The 26,198-nt window shown below is 36.2% G+C and overlaps 1 protein-coding gene across 2 annotated transcripts in view; it reads right to left on the bottom strand.

Annotated features, from left to right (window-relative positions):
• Window positions 1–2,414: 2,414 nt before the first annotated feature.
• The window catches only part of TAPT1 (transmembrane anterior posterior transformation 1), a 50,772-nt gene continuing 26,988 nt past the window's right edge, over window positions 2,415–26,198 (bottom strand). The window contains exons 6-14 of one of the 2 annotated variants that reach the window (XM_057374442.1): window positions 25,827–25,924; window positions 25,590–25,659; window positions 16,217–16,297; window positions 15,242–15,351; window positions 13,574–13,633; window positions 12,152–12,220; window positions 10,859–10,935; window positions 7,208–7,368; window positions 2,415–4,521 (exon numbers count right to left, since the gene is read on the bottom strand). In XM_057374442.1, the coding sequence (XP_057230425.1) occupies window positions 4,292–4,521; window positions 7,208–7,368; window positions 10,859–10,935; window positions 12,152–12,220; window positions 13,574–13,633; window positions 15,242–15,351; window positions 16,217–16,297; window positions 25,590–25,659; window positions 25,827–25,924 (956 nt within the window). In that variant the 3' untranslated portion in view covers window positions 2,415–4,291. The remainder of the gene's footprint in view (window positions 4,522–7,207; window positions 7,369–10,858; window positions 10,936–12,151; window positions 12,221–13,573; window positions 13,634–15,241; window positions 15,352–16,216; window positions 16,298–25,589; window positions 25,660–25,826; window positions 25,925–26,198) is intronic. The other variant, XM_057374443.1, reaches the window with a different exon arrangement.

Genomic DNA, 26,198 nt, shown 5'->3' with positions numbered 1-26,198 from the left:
AAGTTTATAATAGAACGGCATGAGTCAGCCTAAAAAAACCTAGAATACAAGGTAGTGGTGCTGCAACCCACATCCTTGTACTGGAAAAAATTGACTCCTCTCTCTCCCTCTGCTCCTGATGCTCAATACTTCGTTGCAGCTCATCTGTCAGGCAGAACCGCCTCCAACTGAGAATGAACYGCAGCTCTGCTTGATAGCATCGCTCTCCTAGGCAGTGGTGATGAATGGAAGCAATGACAGTCTACACAGCCYAAAGCTGCAGCTGTGAGGCAGATACAACAAGGGCACATTTTAAAATCTGAGTTTATTTCATCACAAATATGATAAGAATGTTTTGATCAAAATTGAGAAATATTTTTTAAGCCTACTGCARTTTTGGATTTTTCTCTTATTAGAACTGTGAGCTTACTAATGAGTGTTCTTTGGTGTTAAATATTTATGATTTTTCTTACAACTCTGTTGGCAATGTTTTTCTAAATCAGGGTATATCAAAGTCCTAAAAAAAAACTGAACCAAGCTTGGTAGGTATGGTTGATGAAAATAACTGTGAAAAAGACATATAAAAATGATTCATCAAGTGCATCTCATACCACCATATACAGAAAAATTTCACTGAGATAAAGGTGGTCCCACTGCAGCTCCCTCTGCCAGCTGCTCAATACTTACACAAAGCTATTTGCTCCCCTGCAGTTAGCAAAATTAAGACAGTCCAAATTTTTCAGAAAGAGTGGTTACTCTGAAGAAGTTTTAAAAGTAAATTTTGTTTAGCATTTGTGAAGAGCTGGAGCTATGACTCCTCAAGACTGAGTTGGTACAACTCCTAGTTTACTCACAATGGAGGAGCCCAGTTTATAAGACAAAATGTTGCAGTGTTTCAGAGCTTCAGAGTTTGATTATATTTGTGCTATAATCAAGTTGCATCCATCCTTTGCTTACTACCCACCAAGAAGATTCACAACTGTAGCCCAACAGCTGAGTAGGCACAGCAGCCACACCTGGGCAAATACTGGTTTTAACAAGTGACCTCACCAACTATGCTGAGTCACAGAAACAGACTTTAAAACAAACTATTAGACCACAGAAAAATTTTAACCACAAAAAATTAAGACAAAGTTGAAAAGTTTCAACAAACTCACCTTAAATTAAGAGGAGAGTAAAYTAATAGCAGGCTTGTGATTGTAAAGCTATTATGCTTAAGGGGGAATACTGGTTGGCTGATGAACATTTGAAAGGCTTCAAAAGATTAATTAAATAATCCTGTCAAAACCAGTTGTTTCTTAATGCTTCCAGAATGAATAATACTAATTATGAATATACACTGTATTCAAAGTGTGCTTTTGGAATTAATTTGGCAACTGTGACTTTAGCTGAAATAACACTGCTCGCCTAGATTTTATTTTTGGAGAGATTTATCAGTTGAAGAACTTATTTTATTCACTACTTAACATCTGATGCTCTTCTATATATCACTGTTGACAGGAGCTTTTCAAGAAAATCTAATAAGCAGCTGTATCTATGGATGAGAATTTGGCATTGTTGTTGKTGGTGATTTGTTCCCCCTCAGCCACCTCTGAGTTCTGAGAGGACCACCCAGGGTCAGAGAAGCAGCTGTGACCTTTCATTAAAGATACATTGCTAGATATCCAAGGAATCCCTATAAATCACCAACAAAAAAAAGATGAGAACAGAGAGCTTGCAGCAAGAGGAAGGAATGAAGTCTGATGCCCTGCTGGGCCCCTGCCAGGCTTTGGGAGCTCAAGGGGAAGCGCTGGGTTTGCAATGCCCTCTACAACAGTGCCTGGAGTACACCCTGGCACTTGGCTTCATGGTGATGTGAGGGCACTGCAGTCACACCTCCACAGCAGGCAGGGATGCAYCAGCCACATCCCAAAGCCCAGCTGCGCTGCTCCAGGCCCAGGCACCACAACTCAAGCATCAGAACAAAGCCCCAGGAGGATTCAGGYCAGGACTCTGCCCCAGTGCAGTGAGCCATTACCCTTGCACTGCCACCACCCTGTGCTCAGCAAGGGCTTTGCCATGCTGATCCTGCATTCACACTTGGCTTTGCTGTGTAGGTGTCCAGCTGTAGTAATTGACTACATAAATCACAACTCACATAAGACACAGTATTTTTTCATTCACATGGCCTCTGCCCTTAAAAACCAAGTTAATAACAGGTTGGCATCAATACCTTTTTCCTACAAGTGGCAACAACCAACAGCTACAGAAATAGATCGGAAGTAAAGCCATTGATAACCCAAATCTTACGCTCATTCGTGTCCCACATTTGCAAGAATCCTTCTTTATGGAAATCAGAATTTAATTCATTGCATACTTTGCGAGATCACCAGCTCTGAATACTAAAAAGAAATGTCGACGCTGTACTTTTCCTTTTTTAAACAAATATTACAAAATTGAATTTTATTGAGTTTCACACAAGATGCACTTATAAAATTGATACAGAATGTCATTCAACAGAAAAAAATGAAAGCAATTTCAAGCTTTCTTTAGCAACTGCTAAATAATTATAAAATAAGATACACCAAATTGACAGATAATCTTAATTTCAATGTGTGAACATCTCCAATTAGTATAAAATACATCAAAAATTAAAGATTTTCAAATTTTTCCACAGCACAAGTCCTCTTCTTTTTACTTTCATCCCTGAACATAACCACGGATTTTGGCCATTACTCCCACCAGTCTTATGGGAGAGGAGAGGCTGAAAKACTGCAGCAAGGAGTTCCCAGCAGAGCTGACCACCTTAACCTGTACAGCAGAACTCTCTCACTTCCAAGTCTGCCCAGATAYGTAACTCTGTCCAACTGCCTCCATCTGCTGTATTATTGTAGTCCTGCATGTTTCAGGGATTAGCAGATACATTAAACTTCCACAAGTTCATACAGCAAATAAACTTTGGCTTTCCCATTCTGACAAATTATGAAATTAGCAAAGAGCAAATTTTCTTCTTTTGTTTAGCACTGAAGTACTTTTATGGTATCTTCCCTTGGAAACTAAAACTGGTGCTTACTTGAATGTCTGAAAGGCATAGAAGTTAATGCTGTGTTTTAACAACACATGAAGAATTTATCATTAACTAAGGGGTCTCTTCTGATATAACTCTCCAGCCTATGTTTTGAGCTCAAATTTAATCCATTCTTGGTCTGAGGATTCCAAACATTCTTTTGTCAACCCTCCCAACTCTGCATCTCACACCAGAAATTAAGATGCATTTTAATGCTTAAATGCATTTATAGATCTAGTCCATCTACTTAAGTTTGACTACAACCAGTCAATTACATTAAATGGATAATTATGATTCGATTGTCAGCATGAGCTTTTATAGGCATGTTTTCAGGCAAGTTAATACACAGATGTCATTCTTCTAAGAGTTAAATGCAAAATGCAGAGCAATGTTCTTTTCTGCTGTGTTAATGCCATACATACAGTTCCAACATGACAATTATTTGTTGCAATTAACACTGCCATTCCTTAACATTAGAAGTGCCCCTTTAATATTTTTTCCTACAGCAACAAAAAAATCCTCAGCTTTTAAAAATAATTTTCTAAATTATTTGCCTTGCAGGACACACAACACATGAAATGAATATGCTTCGTATTTGCCCAGTTAAGCAGAACCTTCATTACCGTGATCTTTCCTTGGWGTTTAGTATTCAGATAAAATACTAAGCAGTAAGTCTTTCACTTAAAGGCAAAATTTTATTCTGATTACAAGATTTTTCAAGATACATCTTGAAAAGATTTTTGTTGACAAGAGTAACTATCTTGACTTACTGTTTTATGTACCAATGCTTTATGCGTTTGTTGATATAAGCACAAGTTTGGAATTCTGCTTGCAGATGTTTAATAAAACACGGTAACTGGATAGGCAAGCTTCCGGTCAAGTCGTCCTACATTTCCAGGAATATCCTTACACTGGAGGAACCTTCATGASAAATAGTGTTCTGGAAGCATGGTTTCATAACGCAGAACAGGATTGCGCTTTTTTCCAGTCTCTTTTCCAGAAAAGTGATACTGCAGCTCTGCCACCAGGCTAGAGACTCACGATCCACCACATTTTCCAAGAGGCAAGTTAAAGGTCACTTACTTGACCTGACCAGATACCAAGCCAAGTTACTTGTAGAAAGAAATTAATTTTTTTTTTTGCCATTAATAATTTAAGTTTTTAAATAAATATTTATGTGCCTTTTGGCAACTGTCCATTCTGGTAGCATCTGCTGTCCCAACAGCTCAGTATCCTTAGCACATTGATTTAAAAAAAAAAAAATTCTTAGTCAATTCTGTTTCCACAAATAGTAAACCTGTCTATCTCCAACAAGTCTTTCTTTGCAGACCTGTGTTTTAATTCTGAACTGTCTTGGCTTATATCTTTTTCTTCTCCATCAGGAGTTGTCAGAAATTGATCAGAATTGCTTGTTACAAGTAAAGATGGCATATTATCCTTCTGATGCACTGGCTGGTTGGTAACTGATGTAGATCCATTTTCATCTGTGGAAATTCCTGTTGGAACAAAAGACAATTACACAAAGATAATAATGAATTTAACACAGACATATTGATACGATGTGTAACATCCAGATTCATCCAAAGCTATCCTGAAAAAGTGTGCWGCATCAAATCAGCAGAAGCAACACAAAAATGCTTTCTGGGAGCCACTGCCTTTTCTTAGCTTTACTGTAAGAGATTTCCTTTTCTAATTTAAAAAACATATAGAAAACAAATAGATGGAAAAAACAAATACTGCAGTAATTTAAACAATCAGCAAGACTATAAGCAGCAGAAGTTAAGGCATATATGCTCATTTTTGTTGGCTTAAGCAAAAAGATTTTTGACAGTCCTTGTATGAATCACACAAATGTTTTCTACTGAAATGAACAAAAGGAATCTCTGTGGCAGGAACTAGATGTGCCTAATCCTCTACATAAGTACAATAAACCTGTCTTCTCCAGGGATAGCTAATAAATGACTCATGCACTGCTACACACTTTAATAGCATTGGCTCCTAAAGCAGCGCTATTAAAAACATCTATTTTTATTCCTGTCTCTTACTTCAGTGGAACTGAACCACYGGCTTCATTAACCTAAGATATTGGTAAAGCAAATCCATGTATTTTTTTCTGTATTTTGTTAAAATATTTAAAGAATTAAAATGCCTAAGCAAATGACAARGAATTTTTTTTTTATTTACTATCTTCTCACAAAGACTGAGTTATTGTTTCTAAAGGAATCTGAAAAAATCTGACTGATGTGGAAAGTACTGCAGACCGGCCCAAGGAAGTGTTATTTATCAGAATGGCAACACCATCCAAATTACTACAAAATCTTATTTCTGCAGAGCATCTGTCCACAGTATGCCATCCGTACTTGAAGGTACTTGGATTACTCTCTGAAGTCTTATGCAAGTGAAAGGTACTAAATTTGCATTGAGAAAGGAGACAAGCAATGCTAATTGTAAAATTTGGTTACAAATGTAAATATTTTCTAAGCCAGCAGATTCCAGATGTAGCTGCTCAGCCTATAAATGATTACCAGTAATTAGGCCTTTGTCCTTCAAGGGCAAGTTTAGTATCTTATTCTTTAAAATTTTAACTGTTTTTGTGGATGAGGTAGAAACTTTTTAGAAAATAAACTGACTTAAACTATAAGCTGGCAGAAAGGAGACCAAACTAATTAATTCCCTTACCCTCATTYTAATAAGAGATGGGTTGAGAGACTGTATTGAAAAGACCTGATAAGTGGGGCACAGAGATTAACTAATACTGCAGAGCCCAGTAATAATAATGCAAACACACAAAAGCTGGGGGAGGTAAAATAATTCTTTCATATTATTGACATTTATAGTAAATAAATAGCTGTTCAAAAAATATAAAATCCCCAAAAAATGTAAAATCGAGCTTTTTCCATCACCAGTGGAAGCTAGGAATACTCTGAATGAAATGCACAATTGCTTTTTGGTTGCTTATTTTTCACTCAAAACCTTTCCACTGGAAGAAATAAACATCCCTGCTACTTCAGCTCCAAATAGTCTTCAGGATTTATATACTGTAAGTTTAAGGCTCAATATAAGTAAGTACAACTTACGAAGTTTCATATCCAAATGTAGTAATAGAACACTTAATTAAAACATGATCATCACGATAATCCTCTAATGAAATGCAAAAGACATTCAGACCAATTCATATAACATTCTTTCATCATGAAAGTAAAGCAACTGTATGAATTTAAAAYGTCTGCATCAGGTTTCTGCCTGATGTGATTTGACACATGTGAGCTACAGAGATTTCTGACAAACACTGACACATGCTTAACTCTCCCCTTGCTGGCGAGACACTCTGACGACTAACAAGCACCTTGCATTTCAGGCTGTTTGAGCTGCTGGCAAGCAGTGGAGTGAACACAATAAAAGCCTCACTGTTGTGTTCTCTAAGGCTCTCATTGAGTTTTTCCCAGAGGAAGATACAATCCAATTCAGTWGACGGGAACAATGAAGTTTTCTGTTTCCCTCTATAATGTGCCACACAAATACAATCATGCCATATTCCCATTATAAATTAACTGCTAATGCTGAGGACCTGTATGAGAAAATTGTGCTGCATAGACTTCAAATGGGGTAGAGACCCACTGAAATTCCTATGTGGATTTCATACATAATTTCATACATAAGCTTTTCAAGAATGTGTTTGTGACAACCCCAATGAATTACACCTATGCATAAATTACACCTATGCACCTACCATGTTTTACATTGATTTCTGTGAAAAATACAGATTGCTTCCCTACAAAACTTAAGCACTGCCAYAGATGATGTGTAAATATTCACTTATTTGTGCAGTGACATGGCAGAGGGGGTTGGAYTAGATGGCTTTATAGGGTYCTTCCAACCCAACCCAAATCATTCTATGATAATGATTTTAAAACAAAAGCGTGCTTCTATTCCATTGTTTCTATCACCTCCACATATCACAGTGGAATCTTATCAGATAGGAGTATTTAATAACAAAAGATGTATGAACTAAAAGCAATAAATTCTATTACATTTACAGACTTGTGTTCACAGCTGTAATTTAGGCACAATTTGGGTCCAGCAACAGGGTTTGGGCAGCCAACACTGTCATGCATCTGGTTTAATATTAAATTTAGTCTGAAAAAATTTTCACTGAAAACAAACCAAGGCAGTTAGCCTTACCTTGGGAAGATTTAAATGTGCCTTGCTGTTTGCCAGCTGGCTTCCCTGGGGTGGTAGTCAGGACAGGATTGAATAATTTCTCCTCCATTTTTGCTTCCTTTACATATTCACATGATTTCCCCAGCAATACAATGCTGTTAAGGACTTTGAGAGATATTAACCTGGAAAAAAATTTGTTTACATTTGTATTAGCATATTAAAATAATTACATATTCTTCATAATGCAGTTATTCATATGAAAAAACTGCATATGGTTAGTGCTTAGAAGGATTAGCTAAGAAATTATTTTAATATCAAGATCAAAAGGTAATTTTATTTTCCTAACAATTTCTCAGATTCAATACTTAATATTCTTTTTTCTCCAGAAAGCACCTAGAGAAAAACAGCCTATTTCATTATTTAATTGAAGGACTACGAGGACAGTTGAAGAGCCATTTAAGACATCAAATATTTAAATACAGAATAAAAAAGGGCCCTCCAACAGTACAAGTCCAAATTAAATGCACCCAGCATTAAATTAAKTGTGCTCAGCCAGGGATCTCTATAGACTTGGAACCACAGGACTGCACATACAGAACCAGAGATTCATTAAGGTTGGAAAAGACTTCCATGATCATTGASWCCAGCCATTAACCCAGCACTGCCAACTCCAATATCTAGCTTTTACAAACTACAGGCTAATCATAGGAAGTCCTTTTTCACATCACAGAGGATAGTCCATAAAACTCAACAAATCCAAAGAAGCAACACTGCATTACCATCTAGGTGATGGCAGATTTTTTTTTCTACTATGAATTGCAGCACAAACTTAGGCAAATCACTAAACCCCTTTCACACCTGTCTTCTCATCTGAAGGAAAGGAAGGTCTCATCTACCATCAAGTGCTTCTATGCTTATCATTCAAATGAGTTTTTCAAAATTTAATTTTGATTACTATCAATATGTAACTTGTAGACCAATGTCCRCTCTAGGGAGCAAAGGCTCACTGCAGAAGGACAAGGAAAGAGAGATCTATTCTTTGCAGGATGAATGAAATACTCTCTATGCAAACCAAGCTGTGTAACAAGAGTGAACCAAACACAGACTCTGAATCCATTCTCCACTCTCTGAAAAGTCTATTTATCATGTACATCACTAACAGACTAAAAAGACAACTTGAAGTGAACATTCACAGATCCATAGAGCAGRTCTAACTGCTTAATCATAAAGTGACCCAAGCACACTCCAGCAGCAGTTCCCTTATCTCTCACTGACTACCTGTAAGCAGAATTTGTCAAACAGAAAAACAAACAACACTGCATTTTTAAGGAAATTTTATGCAATACATTTACCTGTAGAAGAAATGTAGAGAAATGAAAGAATGAGCAGAGCACACCACTTTCAGTACACAGAAGRAAGTGACATTTTAGTAGCCAAGCAACCACAAAGAAGATACCACACTGAAAGCTGTGCTTCTCTACAATTTTATCAGGATTACTGGGACAGATTATATTTCAGAGAGTTGAGAAATTTTTCTAAACTTCTCACTCCTTCATTTTTAATGTTTTAGAGATGTTTTCCTTATGCTTCTTATGTAACGTGTTTTTGCTCTGAGAGAGTAGGTTTCTACAGCATAGTTTGACTCTGATTTAATGAGATCAGAAGTTGAAAAGGCCATAAATCACCACTTCACTGTATCAGTTCCAGCTTCTCRTGGAAAATTATGCAAGCATTTCTAGCAATTCTCCTTTATTCTTCTCTACCAGCCTACCCAAGGCTCAAGTTCCTAACAAGTAAGTTTGCAGTTGTTCAAAATTCAAGAAAAAGAAAACTCAAGGGTTTTTCTGGCAAGACTCTAACTACAATTGAAGTTTAACTACAGTTATTAATTATCAATACAAAATTACTTCATCCACATTATAGGCTCAATTCTTTGTCCATTTAACTGTTTCAGATTTTGCTACATTATTTCTCACATACCTATGCTATTATATATGTGTGTTCTATATATATTCTCTGATGACAACCTGAGATTTATGTTCAGAATACAAATTACTTGAAAGATGCAAGAGGTGAGCTACCTTGAAGTCTGAGATGACAGCAGAAGTAAAAATCTGTTCTCACTTTTCAATAAGGACAAAATAGACCAAAATCTATTTACTTTTGTGACTTATGCCTTTAAAGCACAGAATTTAATACTTCATGTTAATAACATTACTCCTTTCTTCCTTCCATTCTCTAAGTCACAGAGACAGTGAAAAATCCTGGGCTGGGCTGCAGCAATGGAATGGTAGAGGTAGGAAAATATTGCATATATTGWAAAAACCACTGGGCAGGATGAAAATGCTGAGCTTGGTATACCACAGCTTGAATGTGATGATCAGGACACAGTGCTTTCAATTATATAAAGCTGTCTTTAGGAAGAACATGGGCACAGCATGTAGTGTGCTGGGGAAGAAATCAAAGTATGGTGCAGAGGAATGTGGCTAAAATTTCACTCTTTTGCCTATATGCAATATCTCAAAGTCCTAGTTATCTGACACTAAACAGATGTGTCCCTACACTGATGTAGACAAAACACATCTGATCAAGCTTTAGTTTTCGCAGATCAGGGTCAGATGAGTGGTAAGAGTCTACCTATTAATAAAGAATGTGTAGTAATCCTGTTCTTCTCATAAGCTATTGTAAAACAGTACTCTTCTCTCTTCCAGGGCAGTCTCCTCTCTTTCTGATGAACTACTGCCTCAGAAGTCTTACGCCTGCCAAGCCTTGTTGCCTTCACTTAAAACAATGCAGGTAGGACACTGGAAGAGATACCCCCATAATACTGCAGGCAGTATTATTCTGTCAGCAACTTGAATCACTTAATTGTTTACGATCAATTTTGGGATGATTCCAGTATGAATCAGTACTGAGAGACAACAAACAATGACAGTGTAGTAYGCAGCTTTCCTAGAAAGTGGCCAGCCCCAGGTAGTGCAAAGTAAGTGCTTTAAGACAGGCCAACTCCATTGGATGTAAGGTACAGTTATGCATGTCTCAGAAATACCTATCAGCTGGTGAGAAGTTAAAGGTAACACAAGTATATGACCTGGCAGTGAAGGGATACKGAGAGATGCTTGCAAAGCATTGGTTTTGGAAAACAAATTGCAATAGAACATTTTCTTTCTTAACTAAGATTAYCAACTGACCTCACCCTTTCCAGAAAAGGTGAGCCTTGCACCTACTTTTTTATCTTTTTTTTTTTTTACCAGCAGTTTCCTAAACGAAAGTAAACCTTGCATTTAACTACATGAGAAAAAAACKCTGCTCAGAGCATTTACACTGCTTTGTTTTGTTGGTTTATTGAATCTTTCAGTCTTTTTAYATGAAGTTTCCTTCCTTAGAATTCAATTTCCATTTTTACACAGAAGTATGGTGTTTGTATCTCAGATTCTCTGAATCTTTTTGCAATGAGTTATTTCCAGTTATTGAGGGCTATAATCTTCMAATGCAGTCACAGTACTTAGGGACAAATCTGCACTCTCAGTTTATGAGCATAACAGTTTTACATTTATGTTCTACTCAACATAAACWGTGTTTATACTTGTATCTAGAAGCATCAACAGAAATTTCTTTCACATATGWAATCAAATACTAGTGAATACTTTTCAATTGTGTGGATTTACTTACCCACAGTAGAACAACACAACACAAACGTAAGCTAACACTCCTTGTACTTTTATTGAGCTTGTTACGACTCTGATGAGCTGTTTTAAAAATAAAAGTTAGACATAAGTTAAAACTTAGCACACAATTATTAATATAAATTTTTTTATTTGGTAAATGCAAGAAAAAGTAGAAACAATTACAWTAATAAATTTAGTCTAATGTTCCCCTTGGTAGCACTAACTGTTCAATATTTAGATTTGAGTAAGTATTATACTAGCACTTAGCTGGAACTTTGCCAAAACCAGATTCTTACAGTGTTTCCATAAAACTAAATTGMAAGTAAAATAAGAAGTGGAAAAAACCTCCAAAACTCAAGGGCTAGAAAGACAATTAAAGAATTTTGAGGAAAATGTCAAGAGATACAATGCAGCAAGAGACTCATTTGTAGACACTATGCTAACCTTATGATTAATTGCTTTGTGGTGTAGGCATATGACTCACAAGTTACACTAACAAATGGATCCTGAAATCTGAGTTTTACTCCGGTAGTTTACKCAAATCCTGACAATAGTATTTTTCCCCATCTCCCAATGGGARAATATTACATTTAAGTTAATTCATATTGATATTCTTCCAGGAAAATTGTGAATTAGCATATTTGCTGACAAAGCAAGTACAAATCTCCAGCATTATGGTAACTACTGCTTGTCTACATGTGTGTATTTACAGAAAACATCCTGCAATACTTAATAAAGGACACAGTTCTATTAATGGAGTGATTCATTTATAGCAGCATGTACATGCAACAGAGTCAACTATTTCAGAGTGATGCACTCAACAGCTCGGGAGCTCAGGGCCCCATATAAAAGAATACTGAGTCATCAAGCATGCATTACAGGGACAACCACAAGGACTCCTATGAAAAACCTAAATAAACTGCTGCASCACTGCTAACCTTCTGGCAACCAGCTGCTTTGACTATTCCAAATGAATGAATAGGATAACTGCCAAAAGGAATATATGTTTAGTAAACACAGATGTAGTTTAATTCCACTGGTACAATTCAAGTTCTCACAAATTCTACAAAATTTATATATATTCTATTTTCTATGAAAGGTTGAGAAACAATAATRCATGTGTGAAGGTCACAAGTAGAACATGATATAGGTTATACTGAATGCTAACTCAACCCCTCAGCATAATTTCATGAGGATGATAATTTCATCCTCAGAACATCCAGCCAGCCATCTCAGAGGGATATAATCTCAAAGTGATATCTTATTGACAGAAAACTATAGGAAAGACACAACTTACTAAAACMGCCAATGGAAGGGGAATGAAACCCATTCTTCTGGAAACGGAATCACTATAATCTGTATATGCCTAGGAAAAGAAGAGAAAGAATAATGAACTACTTATGCAAAGCAATGATCTTTTTTTAGCTTGGCACACCCTTCAGATGAATAAAGTCTGTTAACAAACACTATACTGGTATAGWGTGCACCTATTCACTCTGGAATTCAAATGGAGATAGCTGCACTCAGACAAAAATATAATACTACCATGACCTGTAAGATTAGCTTCAGTGCTCTAAATCAAGAGAAACTGAAGTATAATACAAATCTCTAAATCGAAAGCAATTAAGACACTGAAWCCAAAGGTGCTGTGATATTTTGTCTGTGCATCATTACCAGCTTAGAGACCTTTTTGTATTAATTTGACTGATTTGCAAATACTCTACAGTAAAAAACTGTTACAGGGATAAAAAAACAATTATTTACCACACTAGCAATTTAAAATCCTTCTACAAACCTCTATAAGGGGCATTAAGATAAATGTGTTAAAATTATTTTGAAAATGTGTTTACATTTGAACTCAAAACACAACTACTTTGCATGACAGCTTGCCTGCACTATTGAACATTATGCCAAAGATAGTGCCTAAATGATGCYACTTTATTTCTCACAGAGGATCCTTAGGAAAAGTAACGGAGTTTTCAAAACTAATTTTTTATTATAAAGAAGTTATAAATAATTATTTGCAACTGAAGGTGTCTAGCTTCTTTATGATTGTTAACTACTGCTTTCTTCACAACAGCACAAGAAAACTACAGAAATTACTRTAATGAAGTTCATTTAATATTTAGAGCACACACTGATGAGTGGAATGCTAAAAAGTCCTCATCGATGAAAGGTGTGCAGTAAATAGCCTTCCAGAAAATGGTACTAATTAAAAATATAAGTGGTCTGTGTGTTCTATAAATACYCATGCCATGACAGTAAGATGCACAGTGCAAACAACTCAAGATAKCTATGCACTCCATCTGTAAAGAAATACAAATTCTTAATGAATACTGTGTTAACCCAACACAGTTAAAATACCATAAAAAGAACAGTAATCTAAAATTATCTGAAGAACATCTCGTTAAGCTTACTTTCTTCCATGTATCTCAGAAACGTAAAGTTGTTACAACTACCCCCTTACTCTAAGTGTATTTGGAAGAGACTCCTCTGCATTATATTAAATAAAACCCAAACTGACCTGAACACAGGATAAAAACAATATAAATCACAAGGAAATGTTCCTGTTGTTTCTCATTAAAGAAAGCAGAGTAGAATTTAAGCACTGCAGGAGTGTAACAGTACTGTATTTATTTCTTTAAGTATTTGTTCCAATATTCCCCCATAACAATTGTGTTAGTTAATACAGGAAAGTGCCTTTYATTTTCAGGCTTACATTTTTCTGTCGACTGCTAACAAGGTCAAATGCAAGACTGGCTCTGTATTCACTGTAGACCTGGAACAAATCCAACACATCAGATGTGTGATTAATTTGTTATCGCACTTTATAAAAGCAACACAGATATTAATAAAGTATTTCCATACAATATTATAAACTTATACACTTGCTGAAAGAGTCAAAACCAGTTTTTCTGAGGTCTAACTGCACCCTTCAAGAGATGAGCCTCTATTTCTGCAATGAAGTAATTTACATATATATATACACAACAAATAACATTATGCCATGTTTTAGGAATTGACTGAGACTTCATAAAATTACTGAACTTCAGGACCATAAAAAATGCAAAATAACAGATATCCCATTAATCMCATTTAGTTTTTCCCCCCACAGTTTGCAATTGCTTTTAAGCTACATGAAAGCTAGCCCTGGGATCAAATTAAACAAATAAGAGAGCTTTCTTTACTAAGCAAGTGATCTTACAAAAAACACAAATTGAATCCAAAGACGAATTAAGCTTTTCTTTCCCTTTAAAAAAGTTCTGCTTATTAAGAGAGAAAAGCATCTGTTTTAAGGATAAGTGGCAGGACAACTTGCACTGCAGGTGTTAAAAATTCTGAAAAGTCTGACCTAGCAACCATAAATCTTGAGAACTTTGTAAAAAACCCACGAAGTTTATTAAATAAACCTTGCAAAATTGTCAGTCACTATCCCCATCCTCCAGCTGTTTCAGCACTCTGAAGCATGCAACATTTTTGGCTGCCATGATTTCATTACTGCTCTTTTCCGCACTCTCTATACAAAAGTAGGGCATGCATAAATGCCTCTGGCATAAGGGAGCTTATTAAGTGCATCTATTACACTTGTTTCTACACCAYACAATRTAGTYACTTTAGAGATGCTGAAAAAGACAGCACTTCACAAGTTCTGATCTCATTTCCTGAAAAGTGGTTTTAATAGTGAAAAAACACTAACTAATCTCTTCACAAATTTATCAAGTGTGTTTTAATTCACACAGCGTGGAATACAAATGGCCAGTGTATCATGCTGCAACACRCAAGAAGCAACCTCATCTACTGCTTTAAAAGAAGGGCTGATTAATATGTTTGGCCCAAGAAATTTCACAAGTGGGAAACTAACATAACCTACTTCATATTAGTGCTCCAGGGACAGTGGGAAAAAACATATCTCCGATTTCAGATTTCACTTTTAACACATAAGCAAGAATAGAGTTAAAGCAGCCTAACAAGATCAGTTTTCCCAAAAGACTGAATTTTAACCTACAATCCATTTTGTTAGGAATGGGTACAAGCTCTGTCTAAACTGCAGAACAAGAAACCTTCTGTCAATTTAACTAATGATCACTTCACAAAATCATCTGCCAGTAATGTGAATTGTAGCTATTCCATGAACTGTTATACAACACYTGAAATAATTTATGGATCTAGAACTACTAATTTAGAAGCAGAGGTGTTAGTTCCACATTAAAAAGATCCTCAGAAATATATTGTATCAGGAAATTAGCAAGCCTTCCCAAATTATATTGTATATATGAAAATAACAATTTTTACATTTTCTGCACYGGAATAAATTTTAATATTTAAAAAAATAGCAAAATAAAATGCAATTTAAAATAGCATTTAGCATTCCAAACARGATACTTACATCTGCCGTGATGTCATTGAATTTTGTTATAAAGGCATGCTTCACAATATCCACTGCAATTTCTGAAGCAACCACCATGCAGACATCCGGRAATAACACCCAAAGATGATCTGAAAGTTGTGAAGAAACAAGTTAGGCCATTTAATCTAATGCCAGCATACCAAAAAAATCCTAACACTTCTGTTCAACAGTTGTAAGTCCTCATGAGTCTGAAGAGTCTGAAAGTTTACATCACCACTGAGCATGCAGTGTGCAACTTCTTGCTTATTCCACTGCTGTTCTAAATACTCATCAGTGCGGTACAGTCACACCACAGTTAGGATCAGATTCTAAACTGTTTGATTTGCAAACCTTTACCTCTACTAGGAAGACAACATTTGTAAGTACTAGGTACTACATGTTCAGTATATATAAGACCTGCAGTTTCAGATGTTTAAGGTAAAATTAGGTAGTCTGCTAAGATTCAGGCAAAATACATCATACAGATCAGGGGTCAAAATTATTAAAACAATGTTTTAATAAAAAAYTTACCAATACTTTACACAGTTTTTATTAAATATGTCATTACAATATTAAGCACAATAACACTAAATATGAATAGTATTTTTAACATAATCTTTATCAAATTTCAATCTCACTAGCCTCCCAAAATAGCATTTTCTAGAAGATCCTTCATTCTTACTGTACTTCAAGGAAAATAATCTTGAATCTTGATTTGGGAAGAAATCTTTCCAGACATTACTTTAAATATAACTATTGATGTTTATAGCATAACAATGCGTATTTCTGGCAGAAATAATAGAGTAATTCTTAAAAGAATAACAGAAATGGAAAAATGAGAATCTGAGGTATCTGACAAAAGTAAGATTCCTCAATTAAAAGTCTTGGTTACACTTATGTTTCAGATTGAAGAAAGAATCTAGAGATAAGATAAAGCTATTGATGGCACAGGAATTTTTCTTTTAGTTTACTCACCTGGATTCCATGAGAACTGTTCCATATTTCTTAGACATACAATTAACAGCAGCACGTAATTGGTGAACCTCTCCTTTATATCTAAAATAAAAAATCCAAACCTGTCAGCTCCAAAGAAGCATTTATTTGCATACACAAATATTGACTCATTCAGAGATTCCATCACTTATTAATTCTATGATTAGACAATATTTTCCACAAATTATTTAACTGGATTTAAGAGATAGGGTAAATGCTGGGAGCCACACCATGGACAGGATTTCTGCAGTAGGCTGTGACCTGGTCTGTCAGATACTGCTTCAACTTTGGATTCCCAGCAGCAGAAGGGACTTAAGTTGTGACTTATTATCACCTCTTCTAACACCTTAACAATCACCTTTCTTGATAAAGTCTCTGCATTCTTTCTATCATTCAAAAACCCCAGCATCTCCTGTTATAAAACTGAAGAGAATATACCTGTCTGTCCTTTCAAGCTATTACCAAGCCACATTTCATTTTCTACCGATCATGGATATCCAAACTSCTGTATACGGGGTTCAGCAGAAGGAAGAAAAAATGTTTGAAGACAACTGTTAAACCTTAGCTAGAAAGGTCCTACCATTGTTTCACACTGCCATCTTAAAAGGGACTAGCAGGATGTATAGGCACAGTTATCAAATCTGTAAGCACTTTAACACAAAAGCAGTCGGATTAGGGGCAAAGTTCTATGACTTGTTGCCCAGACAAGGCAGCCTTTTTTTTTTTTTTCTACTTTGATATCCTGTCTCCAGAGATGGTGCATACAGCTTGCTTCAGGAAGCATCACGTTTTCTAGCTTATTTAAAAACACCTTCCTGAAACTGTATTATTGAAAAACGTGGTAAAGCCTAAAACATAACGTCTTCACAATTTACCAAGTCCAAAGTCTTTTTACAAGATAGAGCTACTAAGAAAATCTGTGAAGACATTGTTATTGCTTGCAACACCCATCAATAATCACAAAATAATTTCTCTGCAGGTCCTCCAAATCCAAGGGGCTCATTTCCTTATCTCCGTATCTCCAATATTCCATATCTCCATATTGTGTGGGATTCTACCTACTGGTTTTGGGAAACAGAAGAACACACAAGGATTAAGCTGGTAAAAAGAAAAAGTCTGACTTTGTGTCACCATTTCTATCATCTCTGAGTGACTACAGGCCAACAATAATGTTCATGGCTGCAGTTACTGTAGTATAACAATATCCCTCATTTTAAAATAGAAGCTTGGAAATATTGGCAAGTCTGAAAAAATGGGGCAAAAAGAAAAGAACAAATCCTCTAGAAGGAAAGAAAAAGCACACAGAATTCAAGAAGAATGAGATTTCTTGCACAATATAAAAATCACATCACAGGGTAGATACATTCATCTGTCAGTACAGGCTGGGGAAGGGACAGAGGAAGCACAAGTTCCAAAACAGAATGAATGGCCTATATATGGGGAGGAAGGAAATATTTTAGTACAATAAATTTAAAGCAGAAAAAAAGACATAGGTAAAACCTAACCATAATTTCTTCATTTTCTGTCAATAACACTCCAACAAGTAAAGTACATTCTTTTATGTTTCTGAATTCACAAATACTGCCCAAATGACCTGAACACAGTATTGTCTGAAAAACCTAGTTACAAGATATCACTTGAYGCTGTCACAAATGGATGAAAATGSAGTCAAGCACTCATTGATCTATGTTCTTTATCATGCCCATTAGTGACTTGGAAATATTCACTGAGTTTTCAGACTTTTGCCCAGAATCTCAAAATAGTTTTATCTTCTATTTCCCATATCCCATACTTCACACTGCCATGACRCATCATTGGTCAGCAATGCATAAGAAATGCAGATCTCATCTTCAGTTCTTCAGGTCCCAGGGAGGCCTGTGCAGACATATTCTCAAGTGGGAAGCAAGTACCTTAATTCAGGCCTAACACTAAAGCATATCTCAAGCTAATCCTCCAGACGTTTATTACCTGCTTGGTATATGTTAGCTTACCAGTTGACAGGATTAAATTGAGAAGGGACATTTTGGGCTTTAAATTTCCTGTTATAATGCTGTAATAATACTCATTTTTCTTCCACTAATTTCTGAGGCTGGGTGACAGGCTGATAGTTATTTTTCCCCTTTGCTTATTTTTCCTGTTCTCAGTGGCCTTCCTTCTAATYTGTTATCTCTAGTGCCACAGCTGTTCAAGGCTGTTAAGAGTGAGAGGAATGACTGTGGCTGCTGCCCTTCATCCTCATCCCTCTCACAACTGTCAGAGATGCAAGCAAGGGAGAAAGGGCACTTTACAGCAGCTTCAACAGTAAACTCAATTGAAAAATTTGTTTCATTTCTCACCCTCATGGACAAGGACTCAAAAGGCTTCAGAATATCCAAAACAACCACTGGTAATCAGTCCTAAATATCAATTAAAGTTTTAGAATACAAAATATGTACCAATAATGTTTCCTCATTTATTATGAACTTATTTTATGTTGTATATGTACATTTGTTTTTATTAAACAGGTGAAAGGAATTCCTGTGTCATGCATTGCCAATTCTTAGATGATGTAGTGAACTACAGAACAAGTGAAGCGACATCCCTAGATTCATACTTGCTCATACTCTTAAAAATATGAATAAAAGAAAAGCAAAGTATATCACTGTATTTGTGAATTTTGCAAAACAGTGACAAACCACCAGTGTTAGTGTTCAGTTACAGGGAGTGCAGGCACTAGCAGGAGGAAATCACTCTATTCTGCTTTAACATAATGAAGAGTAAAGTGGAAAGAAGATCCCTTTTTTTTTTCTCAATTGTGACAATCTTTAATAACATTGATATAAGCCATTTCAACTCAGTTTTGCATGTATTCCACCTAGKATAGATGATAAGCATATCACATAACTGTTTTTCTGTTAAGATACAGCATAGCCTCAATAAACATTGTCATTATAAGACAAGGTTAAATGAGAACCAAAATGACAAGACCAATGACATTTTAAATGGTCTTTAGCTACCTCCACAAGAACATGATTAAGCAGCTTACTTTCTCAGTGTTTATGCTCCTAACTGTTAAAATCCTGACATCTAGWATTAAATATATCTAATACAGATATACTTATCCCTTTGACCAGTCTCTTGTCATCACATACCATGCATAGTGCTAGTGACATATTGTGCATGAAGTCTGGATAGACATCAGTGACAGGTGCGGCTCCTCAGGGGTCTGTACTGGGATCACTGTTATTTGATATCTTCATTAAGAACATAGATGAAGAAATGGAGTGCACCTTCAGCAAATTTGCAGGTGACTGAGTGGTGAGCTGGCCATACCAGAAAGATGGAATGCCATCCAGAAGGACCTGGACAAGCTCAAGAAGTGGACTCTTGGGGATCTCAAGAGGTGTAATAAGACCAAGTGCAAGGTGCTGCCCCTGGATTGGGGCAACCCCAGCTATCACCACTGGCTGGGGATGAACAGATCAAAACCAGCCCTGTTGAGAAGGACTTGGGGATTCTGGTGGATGAGAGGCTGGACATGAGCTGGCAGTGTGTGCTCACAGCCCAGAAAGCCAAATGTGTCCTGGGCTGCACCGAAAGCAGGGTGGAGAGTGGGGCAGGGAGGGGATTCTGCCCCTCTGCTCTGCTCTGCTCTGGTGAGACTCCACCTGCAGTGCTGCTGCATCCAGCTCTGGGGTCCCACACAGGAAATACATGGACCTCTTGGAGTGAGTCCAAAGGAGGCCACAAAGATGGTCAGAGGGATGGAGCATCTTCCCTCTGAGAAAAAGCTGAGACAATTRGGTTTGTTCAGCCTGGAAAAAAGAAGGGTTTGGGGGGACATAAATGTGGCCTTCCTGTAGCTGAAGGGACCCTACAGAAAAGATGGAGAGGGGCTTTTTATAAGGGCACATGGTGACAGGACAAGAGGGAATGGCTTCAAACTAAGAGTAGATTAGATACTAGGAAAAAACTTACTGTAAGGGTGGTGAGGCCCTGGCACAGGTTACCCAGGGAAGCTGCGGATGCCCCATCCCTGGAAGTGTTCAAGGCCAGGCTGGATGGAGCGTGTAAGAGGTGAATTGTACCATGTAAGAGGTGAAACAAAATATTTTGGTTTACATTGCAGCAAATCCTAAATAGATGTAGTGACAACTACCTCTTAACAAAGGACCAGAGCACAAGAAAGGATCAAAGACTGAACAACGAATCATCAAGGATGCACCAATCCTAAATATACTCTTGCTCCCAAATCCATAATCCTTGAAAATGAACAACTGGATTAGAATAATGGTATTGAAAACCTGGTCTACTGAAAGGTGTCCCTGTCCATAGCAGAAGCATTGGAACTGTAGATGATTTTTCAGGTCTCTTCTAACCCAGAYTATGGCTGTGATAGACTGCATTCTAATGTCATGTTGAAACTGCACTTCAGGGCTGGCCCTAAAGCCTGGCACACATCATGCCACATACTGCCCATACACACTTCAGATTATTGTGAAAGATGACACTGAATCACCAGTGCTTCTATGCATCCTCTGGTGGTGCAAGTGATTAGATATGATTAAATATTTTTCATTGCCTTTAAAATACATTTTTCATTACTTTGAAAAGTGAAAGAAGAATTCAGACATTCCWGGAATTAGTACATCAGAACTTAGYGGCCAYATGCCAAAATCAAACCACAATACACATCCTTCCATTAAGGTAAGTCAGATGTGCGTATTAGGGTTGTTCTATGAATGAAGGTGATAAACATTCATTTTGAAGACATTTAATACATACACTGCCATAAATGCAATAAGGGAAAATAAGCAAGAAGTATTTTTTTTCCTCTTGGTTCTGTACAGTAAAGCCCAAATAAAGAACTCCACATGGCCAAAGATTTTAAATACTTTTGCCTCACTTACATCAACTCTSCCATTCCAATTTTAATAGAATTCTATGGCCATATTAAATAATACATTCTGCCCTTCCATAAATCTTTCTGAAAAATAGCAACATATACCCAGCCATCAATTTCCAATGTATCAGAGGATATCACTGCATTTAGAAAGCATGCAAAAGACATGAAACAAAGATTCTGGAAAGTTACTGGAAACAAAGATTCCTGGCACAGCACTACATCTAGTATGGGCTAGTATCATTAATTAGCCAGTATCTCAARCAACCAACGACTGAACCCTGAAGATCTTAGGTACTTTGCAGTGGTAACTAAAAGGAGCAGTGAGATCCCATGAACAGAGATCCTGAAGTGGGGTAAATGGTCTTTAGAAGACCTAGCTATTTTCTTCCAGAGTCTCTGTCACATTATGCAGGAATCCTGCTTCATGACAGAATAAGAAAAATTATCATATTAATCCCACTGTTTATATGTTTATATCAAAAGCTGGTTATAAATTGTAGCATGTAAGAGGTGAAACAAAATATTTCGGTTGCAGCAAATCCTAAATAGCTGTAGTGACAACTATCTCTTTACAAGTGACCAGAGCACAAGAAAGGATCAAAGACTTAACAATGAATCAYCAAGGATGCACCAATCCTAAATATAGTCCTGCCCCCAAATCCTTAATCCTWGAAATGAACAACTGAATTAAAAAAATAGTATTAAAAAAACCTTAAGCCACATGAGACAGCACATTGAATTCAAAAGGTAAAAATAAAGGCTATTCAATATTGTGATCAAAGTCAAAGAAACTGAAAAATTTGGAACAAAGAAGAAAAAAAAGTACAGAATTATAAAGAAAACTAAGTTCCTAAAACTTCTGAATAAATATGTTAATTTTTTAAGACAAGAGATTTAAAAAACAAGGAACGTTCAGGCCTGACAACCAACAGAAGGAAATAACCTAATGCACTACATCTAATGTAGTACCTCTTTCTACGAGGTACAGTTGAGTTTTGTGAGAAAATTTAATTTAGAGCACAGCTTGAAATGAAAATAAGACATTTAAAAGCATAAAAGAAGGGAGCATGCTGTGCTTTCAACAATGATGAAAGGGATTCTCTTTATAATTTTGGATTCCTTGTTCACTAATCCTGACCCTACAAAATTAGTTTACAGATAACTATGTCAAAAAGAGAATATTCTATTTAAATTCAGGGACATATTTCTTCCTCATACAACAAATAAAAGGTTTTCTTCTTTTCTGAATAGAAGTGTTTTCCAATGGCCACGGTGTTTAAATTGCCTGGGTGTACATAAATCTCCTAGTAAAAGTCAGGGTGACTGCAAAAGTAGTTTTGCTGCAGCTGACAAATCAAAACAGCAGGAGCAGCATGGGTGAAGTCAGAGATTCTGTAGCTGCAACCTCAAGCAGCTATACAAGCCCGAAGGACTTTGATGACCTGCCCTAAAAGATAAAAGGCTTCATTTTATTAGATACACATTGGTTAATTGTTATCTCATGTTCTGTTCAATTAATTTTTATGTAGATGATTCACAGTTATTTTAGTCTTGAAGTTTTAGTGAATTAGCTCTTACAGAAGAATTGTAAATGGCCATACAAAGGTGAGACGGATCCACTAATGCTAAGTCCAGAAATGCAAACACTTGGAAAAATACCACACATCAGCTTGCTATCCACCAACTGGTGCTGAGTGTCATGCCAAGTGAAAATGATTTCACAATTTCCAGATCTAAACTGGGTGCTTTGTGGCATTTCCTATCCAGATGTCTTACTACACAGAAGCTTGAGCCAGGCAGGGCTCTGCAAGGTACTTCAAAGTGTGATACAGGACATGTCTTAGAAAGTACAGCTTGGATAGTTTATTTCTGTTTTCACACTTCTATTCATAAGTTAATTCTAGTTGTAGTAACTTCTCTTGAACACAATGTCTGTTCCTGTGGTCATTGCTTATCTTTTCTGCCACACCATATTTACTTTTTGATTAACATATTAAGAAGGGAGTTTCACCTATTCCTGAGAAATTCCTCAGATGCCCCTGTGAGATTCATATTATTCCCCTCAAGAACTACTATACTTAGCTACTGTTTACTAATCAGTATATTTTCATTAAATTGAAAACATGTGTTTGACAACAGTAATTTTTTTTGGCAGAGCCCCAGAAAAGGTGGGACAAGGGGAATCCATTCAGTGTGTCCAAGCTTAATCATCCACTGCCCTAGAGCTAACTGCAGACCTCAGAAAACCACTGGAAGGAGAGAAGAAAGGTGGGATACATATGGGATTAGATTATTAGATTTAGTGTTTTATTTCAGAAATTTAGTTCAGTCCAGGCATGCAGTTTTAAGCACATTGTGTTCTARGACACACAGGGCACTCCAAAAGCTAACCGGAAGCTCAGCTGACAGGACCAGCCCAGCCTCAGGTCCACGGTAGAATAAAGTATTGGCATAGCACACCAACAAGATGCACCATCACTTCAGCTGCATGAAATAAAACATTTAAAGGATACTAAAGTGATCAGAATACATGAATTGAAACAATACTGTTTCATCCTTACTGAAGCTGTGATGTAGTAAATCTGTTCAAGTTCAAAAGAGGTGAATATCTCTACTAAAAACCTATCTGTTACTTATCTCTGAGAAGAAAAACACTACTATTTATAACCATACTGCAAAGGGTTCCAGGAAAAGTTATCTGTTTGAAAGGAATAAATTAGCTTGTTTTGTGCACTCTTCTATGTATGTACTCACTGCTTCCATCCCCACACTCTATAATGAAACGCAATATCTTTTCCACCAACTGATAAAGAGAGACCCGATATTGCTATTATGGGTCTTCAATAAAAATGTCCAGCAATAAAATATTGATATCCTTTTCTTTTTATGGAGGAAATTACTAGCAATTTCTAATATCAGTCCTTCATTTATTTCAACATGAAAGAGGACTCACCTTTAGGCAGGAGAGCTAGATGTATAGTTGTAACTATTTTCTGCATTAATAAGCCTTATCTAGGCTTTCTGTCAATAGTTAAGTAAATTTCACTTTCAGCATTCTCACTGTAAAGTTAAATACCTCTGATTTTGAAAATATAAATAATTAAATCTTGGAACCAAAAATAATACTATTATCACACTATTATCACCACATCAAAACAGCGGGGAAGATGTTTTTGGGGAGGTTTAAGAGCATCTAAGAGGTAGCTTAAAATTTAGTGTTACTTTTCTTTTACATAATTTTCAGTGCTATATATTTAAGATTTTATGTAAATAATCTTTCATCCAAAGAATTATGAAACATTTGCTTATAATATTGCAGCTTGTGGATGATTCAGACAAAAGTCACATCAACAGTCAGAACTCAAAACCTGATGCAAGCCTGTTGAAAATTTAACTCACTACAAAAATATGAAACAACTGTTTTTAAATAAGTAGCTACTTTATTTTTTAACCTATTGCACATTTGAGTTATCTGGTTTAAAAACTATGAGCTGGAATGAAAAAAAAAATTCTATTTTCTTTGCTCATCTGTATAAATGAAGATGGGCAAATGAGTATCAGATATTCTGAAGAAAGAAAAAGAAATCCTTTACTGTGAGGGTGGTGAGGSACTGGCACAGGGTGCCCAAAGAAGCTGTGGACACCCAATCCCTGGAGGGCTCAAGGCCAGGGTGGATGGAGCTCTGAGCAAACGGGTCTAGTGGAAGGYGCCCCTGCAGAAGGGTTGGAAAGAGATGACCTTTGAGGTCCCTTCCAGCTCAAGCTGGACAAGCAAAGAAGTCTAGCACAACTTTAAAGTGCAATCACTCCTACTGGCTTTGAAACCAAGAATTCAATAAATATTTCAAATGGCTGATACCAATATTAGAGATAATTTCCCTCAAAGGATACCTGAACAGCTTTTCCTCATGAGATACACTGAGTACAAGTTCCCAAAATTCATACTATGCAGCAACACAGTTAAAAAGTGCAAAAAGTGTAACCTCTACTACTATCTTGAGAGCATATAAAAAGTTAGAGTAATCTCTGGTATTTCCCTCACATGCCAGCTACTTCATTGCTTTTTTTTTTTTTTATTTGGTTGGGATTTTTCCTCACAGCCACCCATGCATTCTGAGATCACTGTCAATACTGCACACTAYGAAGACAACTTTTCTTGAAAACAGAAGACTTGATCACTTGGAAGCATGGTATTTCAGCATACAGCCAGTAGACTGTTTTAGCAACTCAAATAAAAACTTGCCAGAAAAGAAAAAACAGTGTTCCTTGAAGTGAATCTCAGTTTCATCCCACTGAACCAAACAGTAAAAGAGGTGATGAGGAATACAAGTCAGAACACTCAAATTCACCCGGGTAAAGTAATTATAACAGGAGTAATATTAAATACATCGAATACATTCAATACATTAATGGATTAAATAAGCAGCCTCTTGCTTCACATTTTGTCCTGATCAGCACTGCTATACGTACCGCTATTTGACATTTGAAAAAGATTGTTCTTCTCAAACTTCTTGAAAACACTTCCTTTTATTTCGACAAACTGGAATTTTTAGAAATAGTTAGTTAGTTTTTACAGACAAAAAAMTGATATAAACAAATAATATCTAAAATTCTATTTTATTCTAAAATATTAGTATTTAAGACATATGATACACAAAGAATGATAAAACAAATTAGAGTAGCTATATAATAAAGCTACATACTTACATTATTAGACATCATGATGGTAAGCAGTGATTTATTGTGGGAGTTGAAGGCCACATTAAGGGTTGTTGCTTGAACCATTATAAGAATAGCATGCAGGACTGGATAGCAAGGTTAAGGAAGCGTATTTGAAATAATTTTTCTACATAACAGCACTGAAGAACACTGACCCTCAAATTCCTTATTTTGCTTTCAAAGTTTAACAGGAAAGTTTCCGTATCCTTGTAAACCAGACTTACAGCAAGACAATACTTCCACATATATAATATAACCATAGTGCTATRTAGCAGGTAATAATAATGCTAATTTTTCTTGTTATAAAACAACTCAATGACATTAGTCATAAGAAACATCAATGCAATCTGAAGAAAAAAA

The sequence above is a fragment of the Malurus melanocephalus genome, unplaced genomic scaffold (assembly GCF_030028575.1).
Source record: "Malurus melanocephalus ecotype Western Australia unplaced genomic scaffold, MMel_1.1 scaffold_225, whole genome shotgun sequence".
Classification (NCBI taxonomy): Eukaryota; Metazoa; Chordata; class Aves; order Passeriformes; family Maluridae; genus Malurus; species Malurus melanocephalus.
The sequence above is the reverse complement of the archived record's forward strand: the minus strand, read 5'-3'. Positions and strand labels throughout refer to the sequence as shown.